Below are 25,946 nucleotides of genomic sequence, written 5' to 3'. Positions count from 1 at the left end.
TTTCCTTCCTTGCTGGACTATTGATCAGCGGGTCTTGTGGATCTCTTATGAGTATAGACTCGTGAAATAAGGGGCTTATCACATACTAATGAAACCATGGAAAAAGATTTATTTTTGGTCTTCCTTGTTGGTAAAGTGAAACATTCTAGGCGTGGCTTCAGCTATATTAGGAGATTGTATCACTTGGGTGGTCAGGAGAATCCATTGACATTAACTGTGTGTCTAATGGAATTTCCCACAAAAAATTCCTTTTGGGACTGGTGTTATAGGCCAAGGAATGTATCGTTAGGCCAATGCAATGGGACATAGAGAATAATTACTTAAATGTTTAGAAAAACTCTTGCTCAGCATTCTGGCAACAAGCATATTGTTATTTTAAAAATCCTAAATTGGCATTGTAATGGCACAAAGGGGGAACAGTAGTTTGTTAGGAAGTAAAGGTCCAAGGAGAACAGTTATTTGGCTAACAAATTTTGAGTTTCCGTCAGAATCCCTCTTTTCAGTGTGTTTCTATGTTTTTATAAAAAATGTTGGAAGTGATATCTCCCAATCTGGTGGTTGGAATTTGACAAGCTCCTAGTTTCACGAGTTTACACTCATAGGGCTAGGCAAGCTGATGGGTCGTTAAAACTGCGGTCATTAATAAATAAATAATATAAAAGGAATAAGCAGTCATGCATATTTAAATAAGGAGAACAAAGTGGACGCGTGGATGGCAAAGATGGGGCAGCTATACAACTCGATTATGGGGATTGGAATGGCTAAATTGGGCTGGGGGAGGTTTGGGCGCCTCAAGGAAGAACTATGGATGTTTGTTGGTAGCAGGGTACTGCTGTGGAGAACTGGAGTCTAGGTAATCCAGGTATCGTTGTTAATTTTCTCAATGTAATTTGCTGCTATTGTGAAAAACCTACCGACTTCTGTGTGAGTTCTTATCAAATTGGTATCAGAGCATGTTCTATCCCAGGGGCATGGCGAGTATGAGAATGGATGGAAGAATGAAAGAATTAGAGAGGGATGTCCAGGGTTTACTTTCACGAATTGCAGGGGCAAGATGAGTTGGGTAGGCAATGTTTTGAAACTTTCATGGAGGAAATACGAGCTTATATGAAGAGGGATACGCCAGGGAGGTCAATGGGAAATGAATCTCGATTCTGTGGTCATAATAGGTGAATCCTCAAATGGTGAAAGAGAAGCAGCGGATCATAACAACATAGAAGGGAATTGAAGAGAGACTTACCAACGACATTTGGAATTGCTTGAGTTTTTAGGCGAGGATCTCATGGGATGGGTAGCATGCGCTGACCGCTATTTCTCCTTCAATGGTGTTTGGGATGATCAAAGATTGCAAGTGGCTCTAATCTTCTTTGATGGAGCGGCATTAGGTTGGTTTCAATTCCAGGAACTTGGCGCGCCTTTTTAGTTGTGGAACAAACTCAAGGAAGGCTTGCTCCAACATTTTGGATCCTTGTAGTTAAAAACTCCACGAGAAGAGCTGATAACCCTCAAATAGACGGGAACAATCGTCGAATATAGGGAGAGATTTGAATGGCTCTCTACAATGATGGTGGTGAGAGACCTTGCTTGGCTGAGAGGGTTATTCCTCACCGGACTTGGAGAAGCTGTTAAGGCAAAGGTTAGGTTGTTCGCCCCATCTACCTGGTCCAATTAATGGATTTGGCGTAGGCAATTGAAGCTAAAAACCAAGTGTTATAGGCCCAAGTTAGGCCCAACACTTCTTAAATCAAAGGCCCAAGTGCTGGCACTACACAAAGGTGTATCGTGGGTGGGTCAACTCAAAGTCCTAGTCTGGTATTTCATTCAAGTCCGATTCGTGCAACTTAAGCCAACAACTGACTCAGACCCAAATCCCACTCAAATCGTATGAAGCCTCGTCTTCTCCTTCTCAAGCAACAGGAATTGCAGTAGGAAGAAGGGTGTCACACCCCACTCAATGGCATTGGACCCATCGAATACCCGTGGATGTGATCCACAGTCTCAAAATCAGGTTACATCAAGATCCACAATATACACTCAATACCATGATCAAAGTGCAGGAATAGATACAATCTATAATATATAAATGTCAAATGAATAAAGTATCTCAAATGCCCCAAAAGGAAGCTGATGAAGACATCAGTGAGCAGTTTCGAGTTTACCGGCGACGCCGACGTAAAGATCATCCCACTGCAACATTTATGTGGATGGATGATGAGTTCGGAGGTTATTAGATTGCTAGGATCCTATGGTTCGATGAGAAACACTGCTCATAGGCAGTTTGCCATATTATTTTTCTTAGTCTTAGTGGGTTGGGTAGTAGTTTACTATTGAAATATTTTGATTTCTTGTTTGAGTCTTTATGGGCTGGGCCTAAAGTCTATTTGGGCCCAATTTTGAATTATTTTGAGTTTGGGTTATATATACAACTTAAGTTGGGGTTATTTTGGGAATTAAACATGTAGGGTTGTGGGGAATCAATTTTTTTATTTAAACCTTGTATCAAATTCGTTTTTGGCAATTAATGAATGAAAGAAAAGAATTAGAAAAAGCTCACTCTGCTCTCTCTCTCTCTCTCTCTCTCTCTCTCTCTCTCTCTCTCTCTCTGGCAGTGCTTTCCCCTTTGTTTCCCATTAGAAAACTTCTCCTTGCTCTCCTCTACAAAGATCTACTCTCTTTTTTTCTCAAAAAAGACCTAGTTTCTTTCCTGGAAATCTTCTTCTTCTTCCCCAAACCCACGGTTCTGTTTTTCTGGCAGAATAAAAAAAACCTTCTTTTCTTTTCTTCCTTCTTTGTCAGTCTAGTTGTCTTTTGTTAGTCTCCTTTCCCTTCTCTTTATTTCTTTTCTTTCTCTCCCTCTCTCTTATCACCTACTCTCTTTCCTAGGATACGCCATTATTTCAAAATATTATTTTCTCCTTTCCTAGGATTCCCACTACTTCAAGATATTTTTTTCTTTCTCTTATTTCTGTTCCTAGATGCTTTCTAACCCCTGTTTTGCAGCCAGGATCAGCAGGTAATGTTATCTCTCCTAAAATATTTCTCATTTATTTGTTAAAACGAAAACTTCCCAAGACTCCCTTTACATTGTTAATTGTTGAATTCCTTGTTAGAAATCTGATATTGATTAGGACAGCTCTATTTTTCTTTAAGTTTCTTAATACTCTTGCATTCAATTTAGTGTTATGGTGCCAAGATCCCCATCCCCTTGTTTCCCTATTGATTCTTGTTTAGTTGTGCTTACCAGTAAGACTTATCGTGTTTATTTCTATACTTTAGCTGTCTTACATGCATGATAAATCAGATTGCAAGTGCTGCAAAAATTCCTTTCTTTACTATCTGTCAAGAATAGGCGTTTAATTCTAAGAGTCTAGTAGCCCACTTTGTAGGTCCCCTAGTTTCTAGGGTTTCTCCTACATCAATTCTTGTATCAGAGCCAGGTTTAGAGTGTCAGTACTGCTGGAATTTTAGGTTTTGAGTTGTTAGAATTGCTGGTTTTAGTTTAGGTGTCTTTAGGTCAGAGTGTGTATGGTAGTAACCTGAAGTGGAAACGAATATTCCAATATGACTGGTTCATCAAGTGCCCAATTGACTCAGCTGCTCAAACAAAGTGGAGAGATCTTAAAGGCCATTCAAACAACTCAAGAGGAGTTAAATAACCAAAGGGCAGCACAGGCAGCCCAAGCCACCACCATTCAGGCCATAGAATGTAATGTTCAGACCCTTGCAGCGCGACTTACAGCCATAGAGGGACAGCAAGAGCAGCATGGACATAATACTCAAGCCAATGGACCTAGGAATCATGGTAAAAAATTCGAGGGAAACTCAAGTTTTGACCGGGTGAAAATGGGAAACTTAGGTGGAAACTTGGGAAATTTCAAGGAAACTGAGGACTTTTTCGTACAAGTTTCGACAGGTTTTAGAGAGTATTTTGGGGTGGGATCCTGTATTTAAGCTAATTAGAGTATAAAGAATACATTTGTTGTATTTTGCTAAAAAAATCAATGTAGATATGTCATTCAATGTACATAACATCAATGTAGAGTTGTCCAAAAAGTACATTATAAACTTAAATACTTAAGCACATAACATTCAATATATAATTTCTAATTTCAAAATAGTTGACAATAAAAGAAAATTACAACTTAGTGTTAAGAGGAGTGCCAATAGTGGATTCATCTTGTGAGCTGAGTAGTACTATGCGTGTAACATCCTCTCCACCAACCAACGAACATAAACATCCCATGACATTTTATGCCTATGGTTGTCAAGTTAATTGACAACTGTAACTTTATGAGTTTGGTCATCAGTATGCTTAAGATAACCAACCTGAGGGAATACACACTTTGGATAGGGAAGTCCTGATGGAGGGGGTATTTGTCGTGGGTATTTGGGGAAACATGAAATAAACAAAAAAAATTGAAATTTGGGAAAACTACGAAATTTACAAGAAAAAGTCCCAAGTTTCCACAAAATTTCCCGAGTTTCCACGAAATTTTCCAAGTTTCCCACGAAATTTGGGAATTTTTTTTTCCTCATGAACCAGCTGGTCCAACTAGGTTGAACAAAGTTTCGACAGGTTTTGAGGTTTCGACAAGTTTCGAACAAATTTTGACAGTTTCGATCGAAACTGAGGACTTTTTTCGGTCCCCATGAGTTTCGTTTCGCATTTTCCAAAATGAGAAATTTCGGTGGAAATTTCGCAAGTTTCGATGGAATTTTGTTCTATGCTAGGAATGAAAACTACCAAGTGGACCTCCAAAACTTTGACCACCGCCTCGAGGATCTTGATAGAACTGGGGATAATTTCCAAGGTAATGGAAGAGGTAGAGGTAGAGGTAAAGGTAGAGGTCATGGAGCACGTGGACATCTTGGTCCTATGCATCAGGCAACCTATGAGCATGACAATGCTCTTGACACCCATGATAGAGGGTTCGATATTAGGAGGATAGTCAAGGTAGAGGCCCCATCTTATGATGGCCAAATAGATGCGAAAGTCTTACTAGATTGGATTAGACAAATGGACAGGTACTTTGATTTTTATAATATGTCGGAAGAGGTTCGCTTTAGGTTTGCTAAGATTAAGCTTACCGGGGCTGCCCAAGATTTTTGGACAGAATTAGAGTACCAAGAGAACAATCTAGGACTTGAGCTAGTGACCACTTGGGTTGAGATGCAAGAAAGGCTTAAAAGGGAGTTCTTACCTATCACTTATAGGCTGAACTTGTTGAATGAAATGAACACCCTAAAGTAAGGGAAATTAACTGTGACTGAGTACATGGCCAAATTCAATGAACTTAAGATTAGAAGCCGTACTCATGAGGATGTTGAGCAGACACTTTCTAGATTTATTACTAGACTTAACTCCGATATCCAGTCACGACTTGCACCCCACTTAGTGCGAGATGTCCCTCAAGCCTTTAGGATTGCTCTAGAACTTGAGACATCCATGAAGACTTTTCCTCAATAGACTTTTACATTTGACACTCGGACTATGATTTGTGGATGTTGAGAAGTGTTATGCGTTCAAACAGACATGCAGCTTAGAAGGCGGTGAACCTTCAAATTCTGGTTAGGACATGGCTCTTTCAATTTAATACATCATTAATTTGTTTGACAAACATTTGACTTTCTAAAAGGATAATTTTCTCATAATGATAAGGAAATTCTTAAGTTAGGAATGTTATGTTTTTGCTTTACTGTGGTAAAAATTGCTGCAGCTGGCAGGCACTTGTGAACGATGGTTTATCCTTCTGGAGTTAACTCATACGCCAAGGAGATGACCATCCGGAAAAGAATAGCAAGCATGTGAGTGCTCTCTCTCTCTCTCTCTCTCTCTCTCTCTGTGTAGAAGATGGTCCCCTAAATACGGGTATTAGGGAACATATTTTGCCATAATTTTTTGTTTATTTGAATTAATCTGTTAACTAAAATTGGTATCATTAAAATCCTAATTAGGATATCAGAAGGTGGGATCTACTTGACGTGGAATTTAAGGACTTGAAAGTTGAACAAAATCTCCCAGTAAATTGACTGACTGATTTTCAAGGACTCGAAAGTAGAACAGAGTCTCCCGGTAAAATTGACTGACTGATTTTCTATTGCTATCTGATGAATAATGATGACTCAAACTAGAAATAGAACAATGGAACCCATCTTCTCCAGGCGGAAATCAATTAAAACTGGGAGAAATTAGAAAACCCAAGGTTAGGTTTTCCACTTCTTGCTTCTGGCATTGCATCCTGTTTGTTGTGGATTGTGTTTGGAAAGATAGAGTTCAGAATCAGCATGTATTTTAACTTGTCAAACTGCAGCTGGTTGGTTGTCCATCAAAAACTTGTTCTCTTTACTTATTTTGGGGGTGAAGGGAGAGTAGGTTCTTAGCTCAAAGTGATATATGCCCCATTATTCAATTAAACAAATTCAGCATTGTGCAGCTGTGCCCATTGGGGACCAAAACAGTTCTGAGGAGGTGCTCTATGCAATGATAAGTTTGTGCAATGGCACTTTGGGAGAAGAAATTAGGAGGACTCTTTTTTCATGTAGTGATTGGCATCATCATAAGGATTCCCCCCCCCCCCCCCAAACCCCCGAAAAAAAAAAAAAAAAAATCCTTTTTCTCCCCTCTGTTCTTTGTTAAGTATCTCTTTGAACTGGCAAAGTGATGTTTATGGTCAAAGTAAGATTGTGTATTCAATGCAGAATGTAAATTGACTCTGTCATCCAATGAAGATGTGGTAGATTAGCTGTAAAAAAAATTCACACAATTCAGAAAGGATGAGAATAGGCCTGTTCATATAGTAGCTGTCAAGGTATAAGTCAAATCAAGGTGGTCTAGGGGTTTCAAAACTTAAGGCCACACCAATCACCCCCAGAGAAACCACCTTGGAAACCCAGGCAACACCTTATCCTTAGTTTCCTCCCCCCCCCTCCCCTAAAAAAAATTGTTCTTTTTTTCTGGTTCTTACTGTTTCTATTTTTTCTTTCCTTTGTTAACTTATCTGGCCTTTATGGAAAAACAATTTAGTTAGAAAAAGTTACTCAGTTGAGTTGGAGCTTACAAAATAAAGCACCTACCCATTGGATTCTACCAGTGGATCAGTAATTGTCACACTATTGCTTTACCAATATGTTAATATTTTGATTGTCCTTTTCTGCTTGTTCTTTAGATAGCTCGTCTGTTTCTTGCCTTTCTCATCATATGCTCTCCTCTGCCTTTCTTAATAAAATTTTTTTAGATTCAATAAGAGGGAAGATGATTTTCCATCATTGAAAGAATATAATGATTACTTGGAAGAAGTGGAGGACATGAGTACGTCTGTTTTGCCTTTTCACCCTTGTCTGTTGAAGAAAACTTTAGTGGGACATTTTGACAAATTTGCGTGTGCTCTGTAGCATGCAACTTGATTGAAGGCATAGATGCCCCGGCTATTGAAGCAAAAATTTCCAAGTATCAGGAAGAAAATGCAGAGCAGATAATGGTTGCCCGAGCTCGTAAGGTATTTTCTGAACCATCTTAAGCTTGTAAATGCTTACAAGAGGTTCTTAAGCTGAGCAAAATTTCATGTTGATCTCATTTGACATCATATTATGTTGGTATTTCCCTGAATATTACCTTGCTAGTATACACATAGTGATGTTGTATGGTTCCTCAGGTCAAATTTTCATATTCCTTACAGTAATCAGGTGGTAATGTTTCTACAGGCAGAAGAACTTGCCGCAGCTCTTGCAGCAAGCAAGGGACAGCCTGCTCAGGCTGATTCAACAATTGATGGGGTAAGGGATCTCATGATTATAATACTTGCCTATGTTATTAATGCTCAGGTATGATGTGAATCATGTGACTTTACCTCAATGCCAGGTCTTAAGAATTAGGAAATAGGAGCGTGACCTTGAATATGATAAAAGGTGTTAAGAATTTAAAGAAAAAGGAAATAGATGATATTACATAATTAAATTTGTCAAGCAAAATTGATAAAATTTCGAAATATCATTATTCATGGTGCATGATTATAGAATAGTTCCTCTGGCTCTGGGTACCATGTCATCCTGAGTCCTTATCTGTAGTTACTGAATACTCTTCGGCTGTCAGCTCCATTTGTGAACAGAAAAAGTTTTCTGCCAAATAGTATATATTTGTTACCTCATTTCACCAAAGAGCTTGAACAGTTAAGGAAGGACAGTGTGAATGCATACATCATTAACCCTTTTGCACAAGCAAAGCCAAGATCACATGGCACCTAGGGCAAAGAAAATCTCTGGAAAAAAAGAAAGTACTTTTCATGGAATCCCCAGTGGCAAACACATGACCTCCTTGTTCTATATTCGTGTTCATGATTGCTTCACTTAAAAACTCGCACTGTTAGGGAATGCAGTGGAAACATATCATCAACAATGCATAGTATTTATTGTTACCTATCATTTTCATGGTTCTAAATTGCAAGGAAGAATAGTTGGGCAATGACCATGGCTGAGGTGAGAATAAAACCAGCCTTATGTGGGGTTGGGTTTCTAAATAAGTGATGATCATCTCCTTAGACCACGACACCAAGACTTTTTATTGGAAAATAGTATCTAAAGAAATAAATTTAAGGCTGATCTTGAATTTCGCGTTGAATTATTGAGATAATAATACAATAATGTTCTCTAATCTTGTATTGCATTTATTAAGATAATAGTACATTAACAGTTCCAGAACAAATGTTGGAAAATAGCATTCATTTAAAGAAATAAACCTAAAGCTGTTCTTGACTTTTGTATTGCATTTCAATTAGATTAATGATGTGAACACAGAGTCCGCCCTTGGCCAAATCCCAATGTGGGCCCCAAGACCCACCTAAACATGCTGGCCAAACCCCATTCAAGGGGTGTTTTGGTCATTCTCAACCCTTTTAGGGCTCATGAAGGGTCTGGTTAGAACCCCCTCGATCCAAGTGTTATGGATCTATCTTTATTTATTTTTATTTGGCTTAGTATTTTGCGAGTTATTATTAAAGAGTCCCAGTACATTTTAAATTCTTATATGAGTTTTGTTGAGTGAGTTTCCACTAGTTAAATTGTGGATAAGATAAGACTCTCTTACAAGAAGGGTTCTTATCTTTTAGGAGTTTGCTTTTGATTAGAATTTATCTTTGTTAAGTGGTTGTGGTTTGTTTAGGTAGGAGTCTTTTCCTAAAGAGGACTCTTATTGATAAATCAGTCTTATATTTCAAGAAGAATTCTTTTATTTTAGGTGGTCGTTTCGTTGGTCTCTAAGTCTTAGTTGAGTTTGAGTCAAGTTCTTCTTTCTTTGTAAAGGCCATAAATAGCCAAATGTTCATTGTAATTTTCAGTTTTGATGATTGAATAAAATTTTTGAGTTTGGGATCAGGGTTTCCTAGTTGAGGGGGCCCTGGTTGAGTAAAGTTTGTTCAAGATCAAGACATTCACCAACTAGAAAGAACTTCTCCTTCATTCCAGCAAGCTTCAAGCATTCCACAAGCAGTCAAGTCTCATTCCAGTAGCAGCCAAGTAGAGAACCTCCCCTACCCCTCCCCTGCCTCCCTTTTCAGTTGCACCCCTTCCCTGCCCCTTTCCCCTTCTGTGCAGCTCTTAGGAAGCCACCCCACCCCATTACAGACACTCTCTCCCTTCCCCTTCTGTTCCAGCAAAGCCCCCACCCCTCCCCTTTCTTCCCTGCGGTAGCAGCAGTCCCCACCCCTCTGCCAACCCTCTTCCCCAGCCCCTTTAGCTTCCTTTTCCCTCCCCCTAAGATCGCACCTACCCCTATACAGTAGTCCTGCTGTTAATTACCCAATTAAACCCTCTTTCCCTAAAATCTGAAACCTCCTGTACTTCATCTTCTTCCATTAGAAGATTCTGCAAATTTTAAAACTTCTGAAAACCCTGTAATTCAGACCTTCCCAAGCCCTTGAATCGTGAAATTGCAGAAACAGCAAGGACAAAACCTATCCTAGCCTAGCTGAAACCCCCAAAACCCTAGTGTCTGACTTTTGTTAAAAATCCAGATCTGTATTCACACTACAGCAGAGTTTGAGAGTGATAAAACACCCTATAAACCCTAGGATACCCATTCTCTTTTGCTGAAATTTCCTGGGCAGCCCTTATATTTAGGGAAATTCTCATTCTACCTTAACCCTAAATCTGGGTTTACATCAATAAATTTAAAGATGGACACCTCTCTTATGATTTAAAGATATTCCTGCAAAATATTTTAATTGAAGCAAACGATTCCAGAGGGGATAAAATAAACATATAGAATGTTGAGAAAGTCGATTGTGGTAGAATGGCTTATCGTTCAATGATCTCAAGCCCTCTATTTATAATTAAGTGGAAAGTACACTATTACAAGGAATATAATTTTATATCAATACAAACTCTAATTTAAATGGTTATCCTTGCTTGCCATATTCCTAAAATACTCTTCAACTGTCGATAACAATGAGATCCAGCAAAACAAACAAACCTTCGTTGGAGGTGTTTGTGCTATCACTAAGTTCCGTTACTTCGATACCCCCCGATGACTTCTCCCCCTCCCCCTCCGGTAATCCTCCGATGACTTCTAAACCTCCCCCTCCGGTTATCCTCTCCGCCCCGCCGTCCCTCTCCCCACCTTCCGCCACCGCTCCCCCTCCTTCCTGTCCTCTACCGACTCCACCCCCTCATTCTCCGACCTCTGCTATCGCAACCTTTCCCACCCCCCCTCTGTCGAAAGCCTGGAACAACCTTTTTTCCTCCCAAACCCCTTCCTGCGACCTCTCCTTCATCCCTCCCACTTCTGAAGCCCCCATCCCTCTGGTGCGTTGCCCCTCTTCTGCTACTGGCCCTGATATCCTTTGTTGGAAGAATGCTGTGTTGGGGCAGTTTCTTGGCCCCTGCCCTCCCATTGGTGTTATCAAGACCTCTTTGGCTAAGTAATGGAATTCCTTGGGTGCTTTAGATACTTTTATCATTGACGAAGGGATTCTGTTATTCAAATTTGCCTCGCCTGCTTGCCATTTGAAGGCCATCAATGGCTCTCCTTGGTATGTTGGTAAGTCTCCTATCTTCATCAAGCCTTGGGAACCTTCCATGCCTCTCCGCAGGGTGGACTTCAACTCCCTTCCCCTGTGGATTAACTTGCCTGGCCTCCCTCTGGAATATTGGAACAGAGAGTGTCTCAGCAGCATCGGTTCTGCTCTGGGGCGTCCTCTTCGTTCTGATTTGAAGACCTCCAGACTTGAACGTTTGTCCTACGCTCGTATTTGTGTTGAGGTTCCTGCTTCCAAGCCTCTGCCTCCCTGCATCTCGATAGCCGATGACTCTGGTATTCACTACAGTCAGATCATCGTTTATGACTGGATCCCCACTTGGTGCTCTGGTTGCCTGTCGTTTGGACACGAAGTTCACAAGTGCTCTGCTGGTATTGTTGCCCCATCGCTATCTGCTCCTCTGGCGTCGAAAGCTTTCTCCCCCGACGCTGCTCTGTCCTCATGCCATCGACTGGTTTCGCCTGCGGCCACTGCCGCCCCTCCTTCATGTAGTGCTCCGTCACCGCCTGTGGTTGAGATGATGCTTCCTCCTTCATCAAATATCCCCAGAAGTCTGATTGACCGTTTGGAACTCATCTCTGTTCCGTCGGCCACTGCTCCTCCGTCGACTGCCGCAGCCATTCCATCGCCGGTTTCTACGATTGTTGCCACTGCTCCTCCGACGACTGCCGCAGCCATTCCATCGCCGATTTCTACGATTGTTGCCGCTGTTCCATCGTCTGATCCGCCATCGACTGCCGCCGCTGATCCATCGCCAGTTCCCCCCTCGACTACCGCCGTTGACTGTTCACCTGTTTCTCCTCCCGCCGGAAAGACATACGGAAGGCGGAAGAAGAAACCGAATCGCCGTACATCTTACTCTTTGTGGATGTCGCCGCTGCTACGGCCAATCGTATGCCGCTTCGCTGATCTGATCTCGTTCGTTTCGGCCTCGACCTGCGCACTTCGTTGTTGCTGCTCCAACCATTGACGAGGTTGCTTCTGTCGGTGCTGGCCTTCTCAAGCTCCCTTCTCCTGGGTCTTCGAGCACTGTGGTACTTCCGGCATCTTCCTCACAGGTAAGCTTCCATTCTTGTGCAAAACCTAGGTCTGCCAGGGTCTCTGAGCCTCTGCATTTACCCCCTTTGCTAAACCGTCATCCTCCTTTTGAACTGACCCCATCTCCCCTCGACACTTCGTTATCTCCAAATTACCCTTCATCGAACCCAGCACTTAACGACACCTCACCGGCCAACTCATCCCTTTTCCCTCACCACTCCCGGGCTTATGGGCCTTCTCTCCAAAGCCCACGGGCCTCGACCCCCCACCCATTTTTTCCTCTGAACTATTCCAATTCTAAATCTGTTTTAAAGCCCAACCCATCCACCTCTAACTCCCGCCCCACTTCCAAAGCCAAATCACTTAGCCCACCGAAACACCTCTTTCCTTTACCCATCGCCTCTCCTTGCTCCTCCTCTCCAAACTCAACCATTTTGCAACCACTTCGTAAACTCACCTCCCTGACTATCTCTTCTGAGCCTTTCACTGCTTGCTCCCCTTCCCTTGCCAGGCCTGCCAACACCCCTGTTGCCTCTCCCTCTGGCTCCGGATCCACCATTGACCCTGAAATGTTTGAATCCCCCTCCCCCATTAGCTCATCCCTGTGTGAGACTTGCCCATACTGTAGTTTGGATAGTCAGTTATGCATGCATGTTCGGCTGGACGGTTCCCCTCCCCCTGTTACCTCACCTTCTCTTGATAGCCTAGATTCTGCTCCACCCCCACCCCCCATTGTTGTTTAAATGACTGATGTTATCATTTGGAATGTTAGAGGCCTGAACTCTATTGCTAAACAGGCTGAAATTAAAAGGTCCATACGTGAGTCTAAGGCCTCTTTTGTGGCTTTATTGGAAACCCATGTTCACTGTGACAATGCCCGTCGGATTGCCATCTCCATTGCCCCCTCTTGGTCTTTCATTTCCAACTCATCTCACTCCCCTAATGGCCGAATTTGGGTTCTTTGGGATCCAGCAAAATTCCAGCCAACCTTGCTCTTCTCCTCTCCCCAACTCTTACATTTTCACTTATCCTCTACCTGTTTCCCCTCCTTCTATCTATCAATTGTCTATGGTTTCAATCGCCAGCTGGATAGGACTCCTCTTTGGGAAGACCTCCATTCTATCTCCACTTCCTTACTTGGCCAGCCTTGGGGTATTGGGGGCGACTTCAATATTGTTCGATTCGCTAATGAGCGTATTGGAGGTAACTCCCCTGACCCTGCGGCTGTTGACAGCTTCTCTTCTTGGATTAATGATGCGGAAGTCTTTGATCTTCGTTGGTCTGGTCAGCACTTTACTTGGGATAATCGCAGGACTGGATCAGCCCGCATTGCCTCCAAAATTGACAGATTCCTTGTCAACATCCCTTGGTTCTCTCTCTTCCCCGTTAGCCATGTTCTTTATGATTCCCCTCTCCTCTCCGATCACTCCCCTTGCCATATCAAGCTTCTTGATCTTCCTTCATTTGGCCCCAAACCATTCAAATTCTTTGACATGTGGACTTCTAACTCTTCTTTTCTCCCCACCGTCATGGATGCCTGGTCCCAACCTGTCCACTGTCATTCTCTTCCTCTAGTGGCTTTTGCTCGAAAACTCCGAAACACCAAAATTGCCCTTCGTGCTTGGAACTCTTCTACATTTGGTAACATTTCTTCTAGTGTCTCTGAGTGTCGGGTGAACCTCTCCAGTGTCCAGTCCCTACTTCAATCTGATCCCTTTTGTCGCTCCCTGGCGGAGGAGGAGAAAGCCCTATCCCTTCGTCTCTCTTCCCTGGTCTCCCAGGAAGAAAGTTTTCTTCGCCAAAAATCCCGAATCAAGTGGCTTGAGCTTGGAGATGCCAACACCGCTTTCTTCCACCGCTCTCTCAAAGCCCGCCACAATTTCAATTCCCTGCCTTGCCTCCTATCGAGCAGTGGTGTCTGGATCTCTGACCCTCCCAGTATTAAGGAGGAGATAGTCTCCTACTTCTCTAATCTCCTCTCCCCCCCCCTCTCTCCCCTCTCGCCCGCCCTTTCTTCCCTCCATCCTTAATAAATTCCTAGACCAATCCCTTCTTCCATCTCTGTGCTCAATCCCTTCCCCTGATGAGATCCGTTCTGCCATTCGTTCCCATAAAGCCAACAAGGCCCCCGGTCCTGATGGCTTCAGCATGGGTTTCTTCCTAGCTACTTGGGATTTTATTGAGACTGACCTTATTCATGCAATTCGTAGCTTCTTCTTTAACCCGTCTCAACTCTCCACCATCAACAACACCTTTCTCTGCCTTATCCCCAAGAAGCCTGGTGCCTCTTCTCTCTCTAACTTTCGTCCCATTGCGCTCTGCAATCTCATCTACAAATTCATCTCCAAAATTCTGGCCAATCGTCTTAAATTGGTTATTCCCTCTCTTGTCAGCCCCAATCAGTCGACATTCATCGCCGGTCGGAGCATCTCTGATAATATTCTCCTTTGTGCTGAAATTGTTCGAGGTTTTGATAGAGCTAACCATTCCCCGGCTGCTCTCATGAAGGTTGATCTTCATAAAGCCTTTGATACTATTCGTTGGGATTTTATCAGTGATGTTCTCTCGGCGATGGGCTTTCCTCCCGCCTTTATCCATTGGGTCGAGACCTGCATCTCCACTTCTCATTTCTCGGTCATCACCAATGGTTCCCCTGCTGGCTTCTTCTCCTCACGTATTGGTATTCGTCAAGGATGTCCTCTTTCCCCTTATCTATTCACTTTGGCACTGGAAGTGCTATCCCGGCTCATCCAATCCAAAACAAATCAGATGCTCATTTCCCCCATTCCCAAATGTCGTTCTCTTAAGCTCACCCACCTTGCCTTCGCTGATGACCTTATGATCTTCTCTAGGGCTGACCACTCCTCCATTTCCTCTATCCTTGAAACCCTCTCCCATTTCGAAGCCCTTTCTGGCCTTAAAGTCAATTTTGAGAAATCCACCATTTTTCTCTCTGGTGTCTCTGATTCCTCTAGGGCCGCCCTCCTGGCTCTCTCTGGGTTTTCCCCTGGCTCCTTTCCTGTGACCTATCTTGGTCTTCCCCTCATCCCTGGTAGGCTCACTCGCCACTATTGCTCCCCCATGCTTGATAATATTCGAAAGAAGCTCCAACTCTGGAAGAGTAAGCTTCTCTCCTTTGCAGGGAGAATGGTGCTTATCCAATCGGTCCTCCAATCCTCCTATCTCTACTGGTGCGGTATTTTTTCCCTTCCTAAATCTATCATCCATTCTCTCGAGTCCCTTTTCTGCGCTTTCCTTTGGAAAGGTCAGGAATCCTCCCGCGTCCTTCATCCTATTAGCTGGAAAGCCATTTGCCGTCCCAAATCTGAGGGTGGTCTCGGATTCCGCCGTATCCGAGACTTGAATTTGGCATGCCTCATGAAACTCATATGGAAGATTGCCTCTAGACATGATTCCATTTGGGTTTCTTGGGTTTATGCCTATCTCCTCAAGTTCGACTCAATTTGGACTGTTGCGATCCCCTCCAATCCCTCTTGGATCTGGAGGAATCTCCTGACTCTCCGTGATCGGGCCCTCCCTGCCATCTCTGTTAGTGTTTCCTCTGGTCTTACCACTTCCTTTTGGCTAGATCCTTGGCATCCGATGGGTATCTTGTTCTCTATCCTTGGCCCCAGAACCGTTTATAACACCCGTATCCCAAAAACCGCCCCCTCTCCTCATTCATCTCCTTTGGTTCCTGGTCTACCTCCCCCACCCTAGTCTCACTCAGGTTTGGAGCTCCCTTCCACCCTTATCCCCCCTCCCCGATGACCGCATTGTTTGGCTGCACCCCCACTCTACCCCCTTTTCTACTTCATCGGCATGGAACCTTCTGAGAACCCCTTCTCCCCCTACCCCTTGGTCCCCTCTTGTTTGGTTCAAAGGTCACATCCCTCGCCATGCCCTTACCCTTTGGAGAACTCTTAGCCTTGCCCTGCCTACCCAAACTTTTCTCATTAGCCGTCACATCCCTGCCAACCCAAACTGTGCTATCTGCTGGAATAGTTCAGAGGATATTAACCATCTATTTTTTTGTTGCCCTCTTTCCCGCTCCGTTTGGACTCGTGCCCTTGCATCCATTTGGCCTAGATCCCATCGTTCTTTAGGTTTTGCACAGGAATGGAACTGGATCTTGAGAATCTTTGCCGGTACTTCTGCTTGTGACCTTGTGGGTAAGCTTGTCTTTGCCGCCACTATTCACCATCTTTGGTGGGAGCGTAACATGCGCAAATGGTCCTCCAAATCCCGTTCAATTGATTTGATTTGGAATGCCATCTCCTTTGATGTTTCTTCGAGACTGCGTTCTCTCCCCCACCCCCGAGTTGCTGATTCTCCAAGAAATAGGCTAATTGTTAGTTCTTGGAGTCTCTCAGCCTCTTTCTTACCCCTCACTTGAGGTTCTTTCGTATTTGCTTTCTCTTCTCCCCCCCCCCTATTGTAGTTTCTCCAAGAAATAGGCTATGTGTTAGTTCTTGGAGTCTCTCAGCCTCTCAGCCTCTCTCTTGCCCCATTTTCATTGTTTCTTTCGTCTTTCTTTGGCTTTTGGTAATTAAATTATTTATTCATCCAAAAAAAAAAAAACTCTAATTGAACTCCTAGTAGAATCCAACACTCCCCCTCAAGTTGAAGCATAGATATTAGTCATGCCCAACTTGCCTATAATAGGAAGGAAATCTCTTTCTTTCAAACCCTTAGTGAAAACATCTGCTATTTGGTCTCCAAATCTTACAAAAGGCATGCAGATAAGCCCTTGTTTCAACTTTCCTTTGACAAAAAACCTGTCAATTTCAATGTGCTTATTTCGATCATGTTGCACCGGATTATTAGCAATACTAATAGCAGCCTTGTTGTCACAATATAACATCATAGGGTTTGGAACTTGGACTCCAATATCTTGCAGCAAGCCTTTTAACCATAATAGCTCACAAACTCCACGAACCATAGCTCTATATTCAACTTCGGTACTAGATAAAGCTACCACATTCTGTTTCTTACTTCTCCAAGTAAGTAGATTACCTCCAACAAAGGTACAGTAACCTGAAATTGACTTCTTGTCTAGAGATCCAGCCCAATCTGCATCAGTGTATGCTTCTACTTTTAGATTATCAGTGGTTGACAAAAGTATTCCTTTTCCAGGAGTTCCCTTCAAATATTGTAGTATTCTGGTAACAACCTTCATATGAGCTAAATATGGATCATGCATGAATTGGCTCACTATCCCTACAACATAAGCGATGTCTGGCTTGGTGTGGGACAAGTAAATAAGCTTCCCTACCAGCCTTTGGTATCTTCCTTTGTCCACTGGTTCTCCCTCTTTTTTCGTTAAGTTTAGCTCTTGCTTCAATAGGGGTATCAACGGTTTTACACCCCAACATTCCCACTTTTGATATTAAATCTATGACATACTTTCTTTGGGATAGGAATATACCTTTATTTGATCGAACCACCTCAATCCCTATGAAATACTGTAACTTCCCTAGATCTTTAATTTCAAACTCTGCTAAGAAAGTCCTTCAACTTTTGAATTTTTTCACCATCATCCCTGTGATGACAATATCGTCTACATAGACAATGAGAAGTGTGATGTTAGTACCTGACTTCTTGACAAATAGTGTATGATCAGCATTGCTTTGCTTATACCCAATAGAAGTCATTGCCTTCAAGAGGCGTCCAAACCAGCATCTAGGAGACTGTTTTAACCCATAAATTGACCTCTTCAACCGACAAACTTTCCCTGCAGTATTGTCATCAGAGAAACCATGTGGATTTCCATGTAGACTTCTTCCGCTAACTCCCCATGTAAGAAGGCATTCTTTATGTCTAGTTGGTGCAAGTTTCAGTCTTGTTCACAGCTACAGACAACAGAACTCTGACAGTGTTTAGTTTTGTAACAGGGGCAAAAGTCTCCTGATAATCAATCCTATAGGTCTGGGTAAACCTCTTTGCAACTAGTCTAGCTTTCAACTTGTTGACTGATCAATCCATATTTTGTTTAACCACAAATACCCATTTGCAGCCCACTGGTTTTTTTCTTGGAGGAAGTGTAACCAGCTCCCAGGTGTCATTTTTCTTCATTGCCTGCATTTCCTCTACCGTAGCTGCCTTCAATCTCTTATCAGCATAGGCTTTGTGCCAACTTTTAGGAACAGATACGATGACCAGAGAGGATATAAAAGCATGGTAAGAGTCAGAAAAAGAGTTATAAGAAACATATTTAACTATGGGATGTTGAGTACAAGATCTGACTCCTTTTCTCACGGCAATAGGAAGATCAGAAGAAGATACCTCAAGGGAAACAATAAAATCTGATTATGGAGCAGGATACCAAGGTGATAACGTGTCACCTTTCTCCACTTGCTTTAGTCGGTTGTAATTCTTCCTCTGATAAGTCTGCATCTCCTTATTTTGGTCAATCTGGTTTTGAAATACCTCAACAGTGTGCCTCAACAGAGTGGTCTCCCCCTGGCTAGGTTCTTCACATGGTTTAGAAAATGAAGGGGGAGGATTAGAGTCCTCAGGTAAACTGACCGAAGTCTCCCCATGGTCAGGAAACTCTTTTTGAACTCTTAAGATGTGTTGGTGTGTGATCATGGAAGAAAATTCGATCGAAATGGTCGAAATTTCGACCAAAATGCCTGCAAAAATCCAAATCGAAACGAAATGTAGTAGTAGGCACGAAATGTATCCATATCGTTTCGTATCGACCGAAATTTCGACCATTTCGACCAAAATTTCGACATAATAGCATTCCAACTTGTTTTTCCTTAGCTTTTGTTGATTTCTATCCCATTTTCACCTAATTTTCACTACTCCTTTGCCTTCAAACACCACTTTTGCTCATTTTTTGCCTCAAAACACCTCCTAAGCCACAACAGTTACAAAGGAAACTCCAGCAACAATAGAATATGAAGCATGAGCCACACCCAACAATTCCAAACTTCCCCTTTTTTTATTTTTGTTTTGTTCATGCCTTAAATAATCTTGTATTGCCTTGAAATTAATATGTGTTTAGCCTAGGACTATGTCTATAATTGTGTTTTTGTTAAACTTATCTTTTTATTATTTGCTACCATTTTTTCATTTTTTTATTTTAATAATTATTTTCTAAAATTATGTATTTTTATTTTATGTATATATGATATATAGGCTTTAGCTTAATATATTTGAGACACCATCACTTGATCTAGTCGGTCATTTTATTTTGTTGACTTGTTGTATATGTAACCATTCTACTAAACAATCCATGTATGTTGTTGATTCTATGCATGTATGCAATACAGTTTGCACTTGTCGGAACCAGTCATTTGTTAGTATACTTGAATGATAAATTTTCAATAGTTTTGTTTTTTACAAAATACTAGTTCCATTGTGTTTATTTATGCTTGAAATAGGTAGTATACAAGAATCAAAATCATTTTGAGTCCATATGAGGCTCGAAATTGAAGTTCCAATTTTCAGAAAAAGTGTCCAGTTTCGATCGAAATTTCGACCGAAACGTCGAAATTTCGGCCTTTTGCAAGGTCGAAATTCCTGTTTCGGTCGAATTTTCTTCCTTGGTAGGAAGATCTAGAGTTAGAAAGAACACCTCTTCTCTAGGACTCTCCCCTTGAAGAGGTGTATAGTAAGGGCAAGACTTATTAAAAATTACATCCATGGATACAATGGTTTTCCTAGAAGAATGATGATAACATTTGTACATTTTCTTAGTAGCAGAATACCCTAAAAATATGCAGTGTAGGCCGTGGGGAGCCAGTTTACTCTGGTGGGTTGTGATTCTGGCATAACACACACATCCAAAAATCTTTGGGGGAATAATAAAAGAAGAGGCTCCCTGGAGAATCTCATTAGGACATTTAAAACCAAGTATCCTTCTGGGCATCCTATTCATAAGGTAAGAAGCAATGAGTATAGCATCACTCCAGTATCCTATCGGGCATCCTTTTTTTTGTTTTAAAAGATAAATCCATGTAGAACGAGAGTGACAATCAATAAAAGTAACAAAGTACCTATGGCCAATAATAGACACATGTCGGCAGGGACCCCACACATCAGTATGAATGAGCATAAAAGGAATATATTTTCTATTATGAAGAGAAGGTAAATAAATAGAATGAGTCTGCTTCGCAAAAATGCAGGCTTCACAAAAAAAATTATCCTCATTACAAGAAAAAACCAAATCAGGAAATATTTTCTTAAGAGTTCCTAGAGGGGGTGACCTAGCCTACAGTGCCACTGATGAAGGTTTGATATCACCGAATGGACCGGATTAGAAGATGTAGTCAGAGCAGAAGCAGATTCTCCAATCGGCTCGAGCAAATAAAGTCCATTGTCTAGTTTACCACGTCCAATCTCCTTCCTCGTGACCAAATCCTGGAAGACACAGTAAGATGGGGAAAAAATCACTTTACAATTCAAGTCATGTGTAAGACTACTGATAGAGAGCAAGTTAGTAGAGAAATAAGGTAACATGTAAAACTTTAGACAAAGAAAGTGATGGAGAATGCTGAATGGTCCCTTTTCCAACAATGGAAGAATAGGAGCCATCAGCAATTCAAACTTTATCCTTTTTTGAAGTTGGAGAATCTTGTAAGAAAAAAGAGGATAAACCTGTCATATGATCTGTAGCTCCTGTATCAATGATCCAAGGAGTAGAAATTGAAGAAACTTGAAAGCCTGTAAAAGTTTTACCTGAAGTAGCAAGGTAGGAGTTGGTATGGGTAGTAGAGGAAGCAGTGGTAGAGGTTGTGCCGGCAGTAGAAGACTGCAGAATACGTTGCAGAGTAGCTAACTCCTCCTGTGAAAAACCAACGTCTGCAGAGTGTGTAGTGGCAACTGTCTCAGAAATATTAGCCTTTGGTTTTCCCTTTCTTTGTGTTATTTTTTACTTAAAATCAGCAAGCTTCCCATGCAGTTTCCAACAATTGGCCTTCGTATGATATGGTTTGTGACACTGCTCACACTTGACAATCTCCTTTGCCGGATAAGAGTTATGCGAACAGACTATAAGGTTGATTTCTCAATAATAGGAGTATGACGCATGGCTAATCGACGACTTTCCTCACACTGAACAAGAGCATAAGACTGTTCTAGTGGAGGAAAGGGAGAACGACTTAATACTTGCACTCTGATCTGATTGTACTCCACATTCAAACCTGCCAAGAAGTCATATACCCGAATCTTTTCAATGTGCTTCCTATAGGTAGTCACATCATCTGGGTTAGTGGGGTGATAATCCCCATAATGATCAAACTTTTGCCAAAGAGATCGCAATGCGGCATAATATTGAGCCATAGTCAGTTCCTTTTGGGTAGTCTCATAAAGCTTGTTTCGTAGCTCATAAACCTATGCATCATTCCCCAACTGTCCATATGTTTCAGTAGTAGCCTTCTAGATTTGGGCTGCAATATCAAGTAATAGATATCCACGGGCAATATTTGGAATCATGGAATTCAAAAGAAATGACATAATAAGAAAGTCATTTGAGATCCATTTATCCTTTAAAACACTTATGGTAGTAGGTTTGATAGTGGCGCCCGTAATGTGTCCAACAAGGCCTCTTCTAGCAATGGTCAGGTAAGCAGAGCGAGACCATATCAAATAATTTGTTCCATCAAATCTTACCGAAAGAGGATGAAGAGTGGGGTAATGTTCGGAGCCAGTGGGAGAAGTAGTACCATCAGTGGTTGCCATGCTGAAAGAATTGGCTGCAGTTCTTTAGTCTTCACCCCTTCAAAGTAACTGAAATGTCACAGAATGCAATAGCCAAACCACCCAAACAAATGATAGAATTCAAAAAATGCTTATAAAGAATAGGATTTCTTTTCTTTTCTTTTCTTTCCTTCCTAACTTTTTTTCTTGTCTTTTCTTTCTCTCTTCTGTTTTTTTTTTTGGAAATTACAAATAAGTCCCTAGAAAAGCAGAAATTACAAATAAGTCCCTGGGAAAACTGAAATTACAAATAAGTCCCTAAAACTATGCAAATGTACAAATAGGTCCTGAAACTATGCACATTTACACATAGGTCCTTGAAACTATATGAATTTACAAATAAGCCCCTGAAAAAGTCCAAATTTACCAAAGAAACCCCTGAAACATTGTATTCTGTTTCTTTCTGTTCTTTGGGCTAATAGACACGTAGTAAGGAGGAAAAACAAAACCTAATATGGTTTGAAGAGATTCAGATGAAATAGGCTTAATTCAAGGGTTGAAATAAGAGATTTGGACGAAAGAATCAGATGAAACTCACTGTTTGAGATGAAAAATCAATGGTGGTATTCTGTTTGGCTTCTCTTGAAGCAGCAGAAAGAAGCGGAGCAGCGACAAACAGAGTGGTAAGTAACGGCGACAAGCAGCGGCAAGTGGTTCTCTTCCTCTCTCTCTCCTCTTCTTCTTTCCGTCTGTTTTTGTTGTTCTTGCAGATTTCTGTCCAAAACTGAAGAACGATAGGTACAGAAAATTCCTGAACGATAGGTGCAGAAAATTTCAGCGAATTGAGATTTCCACAATGGTTGCAGAAAATTCCTGCGATGGTTGCAGAATTACGGTTGTAGAAGAGCGAGAAAATCTGCGATGGGTTTTGGAAAAAAGAAAAGAATATCTGGGATGGGTTTTACGGTTGCAGAAGAAAGAGAAAATCTGCGATGAGTTTGAAGAAAAAAATAGAAGAAGATCCTAATCGAATTTAGGCTCTGATGCCATGTTGAGAAAGTCGATTGTGGTAGAATGGCTTATCGATCAATGATCTCAAGCCCTCTATTTATAATTAAGTGGAAAGTACACTATTACAAAGAATAGAATTTTACATGAATACAAACTCTAATTGAACTCCTAGTAGAATCCAACAAGTTCCATGCTATTTTCCATGGATCCTCTTAGATCATGTGGTATATATTTAGAACCTTTATTTGTTTTTATTTCATTTTATTTATTGTTAAATATTGTAGCAAGTTTGCTTGTCTGGTAAAGCTGTACCAGTTGAACCATTGATGACAGCCTAATGTTGGCGTATATGCTTCGTTAGAACTAGAGAGTAACTATACGATGTAGCTTGTTAGTAATAAAGTAACAACTATAGACGTGTAATGGAGGCCTTTGTATGTTGTCAAGATGGCAGGAGTTGAAAGAGTGAGGGGTAAGCTTAAATGGTTCTAGGAGAAGTGGTGATGAAAGAATTGTGTAGATGTGATGTGCGTCTCAAGTTCTTGTTTCTGATTTCAAAGAATCCTCTACTTCAACATATTTTTGGTGGCTAGCCATGGACTTGATTTTTGAGATTTGTGATGGTAGTAGTGGGATGGGTTGACCCACCCCAATGGATTAACAGTTTAATATGGCTTACCCTCTCCTTGTGAAGCATGAGTAATATTTGTGGTTTTTCAACTTTGGATTTGGTTGAGATCTAGGAGCACCATTTTTAGCAGTATTAGGAGATCTTGTTGTAACTTTCTTCCATTGCATGTTGAAAACGTCTTCAAGTTCGCCAATAGACGTAGCACATTTAATTGGGGTGTGATCTAAATCTTTGTGTCATCTTGCTTTATTTTTGTTTCTATTTGTATTTTCTTTGTGCTCGTTCTAATTGTATATTAGGATTAGAAACAAATATGGCCTTAAATAGAGCTGCCTGGAGAGGGGATCCATGTAGCTGACTCCTCCTGGTTGGGACAAGGCTTAGTTGAATTTACTGAGGTTCTTGCAATTGTGAAGACGAGTCTTTTGCCTGTCATTTGTGTGGGGGCTCTATGTGAGCCATTTTACCTTTTTATGTACAAAAAGAAAAGAGTATCTTTATATACACAGTACCTCAAGTTTTTTCTTGCCATCTCCTAAAATAACCTTGCAAGTGGTGAGGAAATACCTGCATAACTTAGGCCGTGTAGCCAATATGATTGTGAAGGGAACTTTGACTAGATGGCAATAACCCGTGTAGCCGACCCACTATATATTATTGATTGTTAACTGTGCCTAATAAGATATATCTGTTTCTAAATAATATTTTATGTGGAACCATATTGTCTCAATTTTTCTACAAATATGTGTACACATAAACAGATACAATATACCTGAAAGTCTGACACCAAGGTGGTCATGTATAGGCAGGGCTTTCCTCATCTTGGAAGCTGGGTTGTCTTAATTTCTCCTTTAAACTGCACTTTTTCGATCTCCAACCATAATGCTTAATATATAATTTTGTAAAACTTCTGGTGACAGGCTTCAGGTCAAAACACTCAAGCTGGTGGTGGTGGGCAGGGCCAATATGCACCAGCGATTGCAGGTGCCACAATTGGACAACCACGCCCAACAGGCATGGCTCCACAGCCTGTCCAATTTGGTTATGCAGTTGATGATAAAGAAATGATGAAGCTCCAAGCAGAGAGAGGTGCGAGGGCAGGAGGCTGGAGTGCAGAATTAAGCAGGAAGAGAGCAATTGAAGAAGCTTTTGCCAGCATCTGGATTTGATTCCCCAGTAGATATTAGCCCCACCTCTATGGGGCATTGCGTTCACGTGAAATGGAACATGATCTTCAACGATCTTCTTTTGAGCTGCTTGATCGTATCAACTGCAAAGAGCATCAATTCTGTATCTCGTAAAAACTATTATTGAGGTCACAGTGGATAGGTTGGAGACCGAGTTTATAGTTATCTAAACTGTTCAAAGCTCTTTTCTATTGTAGTATGTCTATGCATTTTTCATTCTATGCTTAGACACTCATGTTGGAGTAAAAGTCATTTTTGAGTTTCATAAGAAGATGATCTCAAAGTTAAATGGCGAATTGCATTTGTTTGCCTCTGCCTAGTAGAAATGGAACAGATACATGTTTGGTCCCATCAATCAGGTAAAAACGATCTTTAAAGCTGCTCGTGATCACCCTCCCCTTGTGAGATTCGGTGGCTTCTGTAACTTTGATGGTTTTGAGAGCTTCCAAACAATGCTTCATGGGACAGAGAATGGGTCACAGTCAGGTGAAGCAACCGCTCAGAACACATTGTTTCAATAACGCCCATGGACGAACACAGAAACTATTGAGTCGACGTATGCCGATTTGATCAGTGACGAAGACGAACGAACGATCCATTCACTATTCTGCTTTGATTCATCTTCATTCTCTGAAACATTTTCGAGACAAGCCTGCAGTGGCAAACTTCTTCTAGCAAGCAAGGGCAAGGAAGAACATGGGCGCAAGTTCTTCATCATCAACTAAATGAGTTAAATGGAAATAAGGACATTTAGGTCATTTAGTGAGTTAAATTGAAGATAATAATAGAAATAAGTAATTTAACTGTTCAAAGGGCATTATGATTATTTTACTTATTATCTAATAGAAAATCTTAACTCTAGGTAACTTGTAATTTTGACGCCAGGTGTCATGTAATTTAGAGCATAATTGAACGGTCAATAATTTCACCCTAATAATAGTGAATACCATATAAAAAATTCTTTTGTTTTTCCTCGAAACCGCGGATTCATTAAAAGTCAATCAAACAAAAGCTCCACCAAATGGATAACACTGAGTTGGCAGCGCTTGGAACATAATCAAAAGAAATATGAAACGAAATTTTGCTGTAACAAAAGAAATGTTGTCTGAGATGTTTAAAATCTCAATATCATTCTTTGTTTCTTCTGCTACACTAGCTCAAGGTTGTCCGATTCAACTAATATTAGTGAGATGTTTTCTAAAAGCCTCAATAAGATCTTCTCTAAAAGCCTCAATAGCATCAACCCACTACAAGAAAAGGGTCTTATGGCGGCATTTTATAAATGCCGCGGAAAGGCTACAAATGCCGCTGTAGGCTATTACCGGTGTTTGCTAAATGCCGCAAAAACGGCATGCTAAACCACTGTCGTATTACAACTGCGACACAAAAGCCAGACGCCGGTGA

At 41.3% G+C, this 25,946-nt stretch overlaps 1 protein-coding gene across 3 annotated transcripts in view; it reads left to right on the top strand.

Moving 5' to 3' along the window:
• LOC149028215 (cyclin-dependent kinase-activating kinase assembly factor-related / CDK-activating kinase assembly factor-like protein) overlaps positions 1-24,932 on the top strand; it is a 34,965-nt gene extending 10,033 nt beyond the window's left edge. Inside the window, exons 2-6 of one of the 3 annotated variants that reach the window (XM_089169347.1) lie at positions 5,718-5,805; positions 7,236-7,309; positions 7,393-7,496; positions 7,702-7,773; positions 24,276-24,928. In XM_089169347.1, the coding sequence (XP_089025473.1) occupies positions 5,738-5,805; positions 7,236-7,309; positions 7,393-7,496; positions 7,702-7,773; positions 24,276-24,524 (567 nt within the window). In that variant the 5' untranslated portion in view covers positions 5,718-5,737 and the 3' untranslated portion in view covers positions 24,525-24,928. Of the gene's footprint in view, positions 1-5,717; positions 5,806-7,235; positions 7,310-7,392; positions 7,497-7,701; positions 7,774-24,275 lie in introns of all 3 variants that reach the window. The other 2 variants (XM_089169339.1, XM_089169354.1) reach the window with 2 other exon arrangements.
• Positions 24,933-25,946: the final 1,014 nt, after the last annotated feature.

The sequence above is a fragment of the Hakea prostrata genome, chromosome 1 (genome assembly GCF_041222555.1).
Source record: "Hakea prostrata isolate BN-2017 chromosome 1, UWA_Hpros_2, whole genome shotgun sequence".
Taxonomy (NCBI): Eukaryota; Viridiplantae; Streptophyta; class Magnoliopsida; order Proteales; family Proteaceae; genus Hakea; species Hakea prostrata.
Note: the sequence above shows the minus strand (reverse complement) of the source record. Positions and strands in the feature narration are given on the sequence as shown.